General features: G+C 43.1%; 1 protein-coding gene across 1 annotated transcript in view; it reads left to right on the plus strand.

Annotated features, from left to right (window-relative positions):
* The first annotated feature begins 292 nt into the window (after positions 1-292).
* UCP1 (uncoupling protein 1) overlaps positions 293-9783 on the plus strand; it is a 10731-nt gene continuing 1240 nt past the window's right edge. The window contains 5 exon segments of the mRNA XM_007445523.1: positions 293-427; positions 1105-1313; positions 6579-6769; positions 6870-6963; positions 8042-8230. Of these exon segments, the coding sequence (XP_007445585.1) occupies positions 293-427; positions 1105-1313; positions 6579-6769; positions 6870-6963; positions 8042-8230 (818 nt within the window).

Raw genomic sequence — 9783 nt, forward strand, 5'->3', positions numbered from 1 at the left:
CGCCAGGAGACCTGGAGTGGCTCAGCCCCCGATCGCCGGCGACGTCAAGTCACCCGCAGAGGGCAGAGGGCACCGCGTGGCCGGCCGAGGCGCGGGGGGAGAACAGGCAGACGCCGTCGATTGGATTCCGCGCCCCGCCCCGCTGCAGCCCACTGGCCCCATCGCCCGGAAGTCGGAGAGGGCGGGTTTGCTGCCCGGGCGGCGCAGGAGTGGGGAGCCTGAGAGAGCTTCCACCTTCGGGGCTGGAGCCCTGCTCCCCTTGCACTGGCGCCTGGCTCCGCGCTGAGTCAGGATGGTGGGACTCGCAGCCTCAGACGTGCCCCCGACCATGGCGGTCAAGATCTTCTCGGCTGGAGTGGCGGCCAGCGTGGCGGATGTGATCACCTTCCCGCTGGACACGGCCAAAGTCCGGCTACAGGGAGGGAGCGCGATGGGGAAGGGGAGGTGTCTGGGGCAGAGAAGGGACCCCTATTGTGTGCGCCCCTTTGATTCCGGCTTTGGTTTAACAATTCTTTCTCACCTTAGGTAGAGCAGGTGGCCACGTTAAAAGAGTTTGACCTGTCACAGGACGGATGCTTCAGGGTAGGAAATTGGAATTTTTCCGGGACTAACTGAAGAAGCAGGAGGGTCATGGAGGATGGGTTGACCAGGACTATTGCCAAACCCTCCCGTAGTTAGGGAGCACCAGGTGTTCTAAGAGCTAAGAATATCAGCTTCTCCCGAGTTTCCAAGCCAGGCTCTTTCTCCTTGCTCCTCTGCTTAGACAGGCGCATCTTCCCATCCTACTGCCTTAGGGGTTCTGAAGAGTCCATGAGGATGGGACCGTGGGGTGGGGATGCAGGGGAATGTTCAAAGTAGGCATAGTAGCCAGATTCTCTCCCCTCCCCCTTTCTGTACATGATAGATAGATAGATAGATAGATAGATAGATAAGGAGAGATGTTCCTGAGAAGGGAAAAGGAATTGAAAGTAGAACACAATGCGAAACAAATCGTGGCTTAAGATTTCTCCATAGCCTGATGCCAATCTTTGTTTTTTCCTCGCTAGGTAGGACTCCCCTATTCAATTTTTACTTCCCTCTGACCTGTACCTTTCTCATCTCCAGATCCAATGCGAATGCCAGACCTCCAGTGCTGTTAGGTATAAAAGTGTCCTGGGAACAATCACCACTCTGGCAAAAACAAGAGGGCCAATGAAACGCTCCAGTGGGCTGCCAGCTGGCCTCCAGAGACAAATAAGCTCTGCCTCTCTTAGGATCAGCCTCTATGAGAGCATCAGGAGTTCTTCACCACAGGGAAAGAAAGTAAGTAGGGAGCATTCCTGGGAGGGCAAGAAGTGAGAGAGACATGTCCTGGGCCCAGCTCTGGCCAGAAAAGGTTACACACAGCGTGGTGGTCTTCATAACACGTTGGCAAGCAAACGTCAAGGTTTGAACACATGGGGCAGAGAGGGAAGACACGTTGGTGAGGAGGGACAGGTGAGGCCAGAAAGGCAGGAAAGGGCTGGATCACAAGAGACCTTGCAGCCCATGCTACGGAGCTTGGATTTTATCTTTAAAGTGATGGGAAGTTATTGAAAAATGATCAGCAGGGGAGTAACACAAACGATTTATATTTTCAAAAGATCACTTTGGCAGCAGTATAAAAGATATATAGAAAAGGGGGAAGAAAATGGGTACGTTAGAAAGTAAGAAATGATCAGGGTATGATAAGCAACAATCAGAGGAGAGGTCAATCCGAAAGATTTTGGAAGTGTAACTGACAACTTGGTGGATAACTGGAAGTAAGGTGTAAAGGAAAGGAGGGAATGTAAGATGACTTCCAAGTTTCCAGCTAAAGATACCATTCATTGAAGGAGGGAATATAGAAACCGCCTTAAGGGGGAAGGCAAGAAATTCAGGTTAGGATGTGTCGACAGGTAGTGGCCAGCCTGCACAAGAGCTTGGGAGAAACACCTGGGTTACATTCACGAGGTCACGGGAGAAAGTATCAGTAGGGCCAAATAGAGCAGAGACATCTAGTGTGGGAAGGAGTGATCAATGTACCTAACAACAGAAGCTCGTGGGTTTCCTTGGCAAAACCATCATGAGCAGAGTCGTGGAGGTGACAGCTAGATCGCAGAGGACTGAGGAGAGGATGGGCCACAAGCGAAGACAAATATGGCCTCGCTCCCGAGGAGCTTGATGGGGAAATGGAAAGAGGTTAGGAGCGTAGGATGAGTGCATTAAAATAAGATTTTAGGTGGCGCAGTGGTTTAGAGTCCGCCCGCCGATGCAGGGGACGCGGGTTCGTGCCCCGGTCCGGGAGGATCCCACATGCCGCGGAGCGGCTGGGCCCGTGAGCCATGGCCGCTGAGCCTGCGCGTCTGGAGCCTGTGCTCTGCAACAGGAGAGGCCACGGCAGTGAGAGGCCCGGGTACCGCAAAAAAAAATAAGATTATAAATGTGGGCCAACATCGGCCACTTTGGAGCATTCCCAGATTGTCCTCAAAATCCAAGTCCGTGGACAAATCAGATGAAGAACTCCAATTTCCCAAAGAGTTGATGGAGGACTGGAGTACCATGGAGGTGTGTGTGGGCTGCAAAAAGTTCATTTCAGAAATCATCAACTCAAGCCGGCATAGCCTGGTGCTGGCCAATAAAAGAGCCCGATTGAAAAGGAAAACGCAGTCTTTCCACATGTCCTTGGCAGGCCCTTCGGAGTACTGCCCTTCAGAGAGGACCATCAGGGAGGTCTGAGCCCCGTGCATTCGTGTGCAGAGTCGCACTCGCGAGAGAACCTTGAGTGGGGCTATCTCCTCGCCGCAGTAAACTGGCTCGGGTTTGCATGAGATCAGGGTTTCGCTGCATCACATTGTTCCACAGACTGAACACTGTGTTCATATCAGCCAGTCCCTTGTCTGCACTGAGAGAGGACAGTAGTTTGAAATTTGCTTCTCTGTGTGTGGGGATTTGGAGGCCAGGAACTTTTTCCTTAGTTCAGTTCTTTACTGTCCCTCAAATAATTTTCTGACTGAGACAGAAAGCTTCTGGTGTGAGAAATCGGTCTAACACAGGCATCGAAGTCAGCACAGTCTAAGCAGTATTGGCATTTCCACCCGACAGTGTTCCTACCTGATGCACACAGATCCCTGGAGGCTGGGCCAGGCTGTTACCGTCTCACAGCACAGCACCTACAAGGATTTGCTCATGGTCTCAAACTGGTTTTAAATTATTGCTGCTCTGAGGTAAAGACTCAGGAGGGACTTTACTCCGTGCTCCAGTACAAAGCATCTGAATAAGCTGTATGCTCAAGTGGGCGCCCGTGTCCCCCATGCTGTGTCTGTGCCCGGGCAGTGGGGCAGTGTCTCTTGAGCCAGATGCAGGGCTTTCCTTTTCTTGAATGTATTATGGTTACTAGTAGTTTTATATTGGAGGTCTAAGATTTAAAGTTTTGTGGCATTTGGGGACAAGGGCAGGCTGGAAGTTTGTCTAGAAGTTGAGTATTTTGGCCAATAGGAGAAGGGCTATGAGTGCGTCAGCCACGCCACAGGGAACGAGCTGGAGCGCCCACATTTCCAGCCGCGGTTTTCATAACGTTATAGTCTCGCCATCACGACTAAATTAAGCCACAGTTTGGTACCTAAGGTCTCAAACTGAAACTTATTTTTATAAATGAATTTTTAAAGAAAAAACATGGTCTAGTTCACTTAAAATTAACCTGCTGATAGGCTTTGTGGATGCTTTTTGCATACATTCTCCCTGTAAGTGACTTCAGTAGGACCGGTTTTGATGAAGCCAGGTTGAGGCAGCACCGTACACCTGTCATTTCTCGAGTTGTGTGGTCCATTCCGTGGCCGTCTTTATGATTTTGGTTCTCTCGGCAGACCAGCCAATCAAGTTGCCAGTCATGTTTGGAAGCTTGGTTAATGCACATGCACAGCAGTTTCCTGAATGCTCTCTAGGACACATCTGTAGTCAGCGCCGTGAGAGCACCGCTCACCAAAAGGCAGGGCAGTCACACTTCACGGCACCTCACAATATAGTAACATTTCTATAGCGAATTAACAGTAACACCTCAGAACTGCCCTGGTAGTGGTTTTACGTGACTGAACTTTATAAATTAGTAAATGGCTTAAAATTACTTACACTTACAAAGTAAACTTTACCAATTGACTGAAGTAATACATGTTAACAGTTTGTCTGTATTTGCATGTAAAAGTGGGCCACCAGAGAACCCTTACTGATTACGGAAATGTTTAGTTCTAAAGACTCTCACGTAAGAGCTTTAAACATTATATTGAATGAATCTCATTTATAAAATTTTGGCGTGAGCAGCCTCTAAACAATCACCAGGAAGGGTGCAAGGGAGATGGGATGGTGTTTGTATCCATGCACAGACCAGACCTAGGAGAGTATGCTTTTTAAAATAACGACTAGTTTACAGGTGTTATTAAAACACAAGAAGCTAACCCCCCCAAATGAGAATCCCGTCCACATTCACAAGGCACATAAAATCTAGCACATCTAGTCTTTGACTTCACTTCTCCAGGTTTGTGACACTGTGCAGGCTGTCTGGGCATCGTGGGCGCCTCTTAGCAGAGCGTCCACAGCACCAACGGGCTTTGCCAAGTGTATTGAAGAGGTCAAGTGGGTGGTAGGTCTCCGTGGGACAGTTTGCTGAAAATACAGTAGAAAAGGGCACATGGTACAGCTAATATTGTAGAAATCAAATCAGCATCACTATCTGGTGCCAAAACAAATTCTTGCACTTACCCCCTCCCTCATCCATGGCATGTATCCCCAGCACCTCAACCAAATCGGGTAACTTCCAGAGGGTCATTCACTGCCAGCCCGTGGGACATGTTTTCACAGTCCTCAGCCTCGTTTGACCTGAGGCCTAGCTTCCTTCCTCCCTTCCTACTAGGATAACACACCTTCCCAGGCCTCCTCTTTGTCCTGGTTTTTGGCACTTACTTCAGGTCTGACAACAACAGCGTAATTGGCTGGCTGGTCTCCTGGAGCCTGATGTATCCCAGCGGGGGGCTTCACTTTTGCCCTCTCCCTCCAGGCTCACACCCTCCCTTGCAACCCCTGCCTCAGGAGCTCACCCTTCTCACAGCTGAACTTTCTATCAGTTCAGGATAGATAAGAAAGCTTGTAAATACTGTAATATAGTTATATTTGAAAGGTGTTCATTCAGTGGACATTGAGAATTAACTCTCCCAAGGCAAGTAAAAGTTAAACCAAGTAATTGATTTGTACATCGACTTAACAGTCTTACTAGATTTCCAGTCTTAAGCCTTTCAAATTAAACCAGAAAGTTATTATGTAGGAGTTTTTAAAATGACCTTACATTTGATGAGATCCCATGAACTCATAAACTCATGTCATGTGATTAGCACCGTGAACTCATACCATGAATTTTTTAAGGCTTTTATTTTTCTAACTTTATTAATAAATGTTGGACTGGATTTTAGGTGTCACATAGGAGACATGAAAGTTTTAAATTATGTTGCTGTTTGTTGAAGGGCCATGGGGAAATGTGTGTTTAAATGTCAGGGTACTGCTGGCATTCAGCGTGACATGACAGTACTAAACATTTTCCATTAAAGTCTTTTACTTTAAAAATTATCGAGGGGAAAATAAATGACTTTCCATCATTAAAAAAAAAAAAAAATGTGGGCCAAAAGTGAAGGGAATTGTAATCATATGACCTTGCCACTTAAAAGATGGTTATTATTAAATGCTCAGCTCCTGGCCAAGCATAATGAAAAAGGAGTACAACCATATGGTAATGAAAAGAACTGCTGTATTTTCCATATGCAAGATACTGTGTTAAGTGCTGTATTGATATTATTTTAACTCACACAATGACTCTTTGAAGTAGATACTATTACCTCTATACAGATTAGGAAATAGAATTAGAGACTGAGAAAGTTCTTGATAAATAAATGTGATTGATCCATACTTTATACTTAATTATAGGAATAGGTATGAGCCTCCAGGACTATTTGTAGTTTTATTAAATGATATCTGTCTTGAGTAACCTAAGCTAATTTTTCAAAATTTCCAATTAAAAATCACTTTATCAGCTTCTTTCTTCTCTTTGTCCCTTTTGTAGCCTGTTATAGCCTGACACCACTTGATGTCCCAAACTGGGGCAGTTTGTCCACTGGGCTTTTCCTAAGATCCCTAAGTCCAATAATTAACATTCTCATTGATGGAAGACTAAACATCACTGGTGACTGGTCCCCCCACCCAGTTGGGGAATACTGAAAAATAGAGCTAAATATAGGAAAGAACTAAGCAAAATATAGGAAGGAACTAAGCTACTGTTTAAATAGGCATTGTGTTCTTTTTCCTTGAAATTTTTAAAAACTTTCAGTCAACTTTGAAGTCTTCTAGCCCTACTATGATTTAGTACATACTTAGTACATGATCAACACATGCACAAGCATTAGGGGAGTACAAAAGATATAATGACACAATAGTATTAACCACTGAAAATTTAAAGCACATATATAGATACATTCTGGGTCTTGATTATTTTTCTTTCTTTCTTGACACATCTTTTTTTTTCTCTGGATAACAACGGCTAGTTTAGGAAGCAGGGTCTCAGCGGGCCTAACGACTGGCGGCGTGGCCGTGTTCGTTGGGCAACCCACAGAGGTAGTGATGGTCAGACTTCACACGCTGAGCCATCTACGTGGTCCTAAACCTCACTACACTGGGACTTACGATGCTCACAGAATTATAGCAACAACAGAAAGCTTGACGGGGCTTTGGAAAGGTAACTCACTTCAAAGTGGATTTTGTCATCATTAAAACATATATATCCAATTAGCACCTTATCATATAATGGAGCTATTCAATACTTTCTTTTCCTCCAGGTTCTACTCCAAATCTGACAAGAACTGTCATCATCAGCTGTACAGAGCTAGTAACATATGACCTAATGAAGGAGACCCTTGTGAAAAACAATTAACAGGTAACTTTTTTTTTACATGGCAGCTCTGCACATTTATAATTTCGTCTTGGAGTTTCTCCAGCCATATTATACTGAATCCCTTAACTGTAATAATTTTCTCTTTTAAAAAAATAGGCACTTTTGAACAATAGATATACTATAACCAAAACCCTAAGTTTTAGAAGTTCTGTTGCAACATTTTTTTTTTTTGCAACAAAACTAAGATGCAACTGTATTCTTACATCAGCATTATTCTCATTTAATACTAATATATGGGACTTCTGTTAGCATCTTATTCTTATAAAGCAGAATTCAGGAAATGAATCATCCTCCACTATATCCAGATGAGCTAGTTAAATAAGGAGCTTCTTGGTGGTTTCATCCAAAAAGTAGAACCATTGGATAGGTTCCTAAAAATTTTATTCTAACAGGTTCTGGAGACATTGAAATCCTCCTTGGACAATAACTTTAATTCAATAAAAAAGTATTAGCTGCCTCTATATCAGGCATTATGCCATACCTTAAGGACACAGAGAAAGGTGGCAGGTTATTTTCCTAAAGCACTTACAATCCACTATGCCATTTACTATTTGCCAACTGTTTCTAATGTGAGTATAACCTTCCTTACTGTATTTTATTTATTCATTTATTTTTAATGCTCTCTCTTTTAAAAAAATTTATTTATTTATTTATTTATTTTTGGCTGCATTGGGTCTTGGTTGCTGCGCGTGGGCTTTCTCTAGTTGCGGCGATCGGGGGCTATTCTTCATTGCAGTGTGTGGGCTTCTCACTGCGTTGTCTTCTCTTGTTGCGGAGCACGGTCTCTACGCGTGCGGGCTTCAGTAGTCATGGCATGTTGGCTCAGTAGTTGTGGCTCGTGGGCTTCGTTGCTCCGTGGCATGTGGGATCTTCCTGGACCAAGGCTTGAATCCATGTCCCCTGCCTTGGCAGGTGGATTCTTAAGCACTGCACCACCAGGGAAGTCCACTGTTTTTTATTTATTTGTAAGAAATCCACATTGACCTCCTGCTATCAACAGGTTTACAAGGATCTGATAGATAAGTAAAAGTCTGGGGTTGACCTGTCTCATTGACCCATTTCAGACGATGTGCCCGGTCACTTTGTGTCCGCTGTTATCGCTGGATTTTGCACAACGGTTCTGTCCTCTCCAGTGGATGTGGTGAAAACCAGATTTGTTAACTGTCTACCGAGACAGTACATAAGCGTGTCCAACTGCGCAATGATGATGCTCACTAAGGAAGGACCATCGGCTTTTTTCAAAGGGTAGGATGTGGTCTTCTGTTCCTGTAATGTTGCGTTCAGGGTATCTGTGTGCTATGGAACGCGATCTCATCGAAAGGATTGACAGTTAGCTGACCAGCCGTAGAATGTGCAGTATACTTAGTGTCTACTTTTCTTTGCCTCAAATTTCTCCAATCCACCAAATCCACTGTGCCAGAAAATTTAAATCTGTGATAGTAAAATTTTCTCAAGCTTGATCAGAGGCTCATTCAAAACCAGCAGGCTCTCCTTTGGTCTCAGTCTATTGGAAATGTAGACATTTTGCCTTCTCTAGGCAGGAGAACTATAAAATAGAGGGAAAGCATAATAGAGGGCTATGAGAAAGCAAGATTTGATTTTTACTATTTTAATTTAGGGGACTCCGTTTTTTAGATTGTATTAAAGCAAAACTAAAGAAAAATCGTTCTCATTGATTGAGAAAAGTGATATAGAAAATGATGTAGTTTAATGATTACACTCACCTAGAAACTAGTATTGTTTCTAGTGAATCATATTTTCCCATAAAGCTATCTTTTATATTATATTATATTGTATTATAAATTAGCTTCTTAAGAAAATATAGTATGAACTAATTTATGGATATACTCAATAAGGATTATACTAGTGGTAAAATAACAAGATTCCACAACCGTTAAAAGTTGTAAAGCAATGCCTCAAACCTTATGAAATAAGCATAAATGCACCATACACGTTATACAAAAGGTTCTAATTCACTATAATCTGTATTTATGACATATTAATACAAATGGAATATATTGTAAAATTTAACATAGATATATCAGTTATCAACCAGTAAATATTTAACAATTTTACTTTTTTCAAATTTAAAACCTTTTGGGGGGATGCATGCTACAACAAGGATGAACCCTGAAAACATTATGCTAAATAAAATAAGCCAGCTACAGAAGGACAAATATTGTATGACTCTACTTATATGTGGTACCTGTGTAGTCAGACTCATAGAAACAGAAAGTGTAATGGTGGTTACCAAGGGCTGAGGGGAGGGGGGAGTGGGGAGTTATTTTTTAATAGGTACAGACATTCAGTTTGGGATGACCAAAACTTCTGGAGATGGAGGGTGGTGATGACTGCTCACAATGAGAACATATTTAATGCTACTGAATTATACTGTTTAAACAAATATATAAACATATACATATATATGGCTAAAATGATAAATTGATGTCTATTTTACCACAATAAAAACACATAACACACACATATCCAGGAGTCAGGAGAAATATGTTGAGACCCCACAAAATATTTGAGAGTGACTTTTATAGGCCAGATCTCTAAAATATCTATCCAAGGCAGATTTAACTATGACATCTTTTTCTCTGGGAATATTTCATTGCTGCAGATAGGCATTCAAAAATCAGTTATTTGATCTGCACAGTTTGTCAGAATTCTTCAAAATAACAAGAGCAACAGCAACAACAAAATGCAATTAGATCCTTGACAATCACTCTTAGGACAAGAATTGCCAAGATCTAGACAGCACTCATTTCTTTTTTTTTTTTTTTTTTTTTTTTTGT

The sequence above is a fragment of the Lipotes vexillifer genome, unplaced genomic scaffold, assembly GCF_000442215.2.
Source record: "Lipotes vexillifer unplaced genomic scaffold, Lipotes_vexillifer_v1.1 scaffold219, whole genome shotgun sequence".
Classification (NCBI taxonomy): domain Eukaryota; kingdom Metazoa; phylum Chordata; class Mammalia; order Artiodactyla; family Lipotidae; genus Lipotes; species Lipotes vexillifer.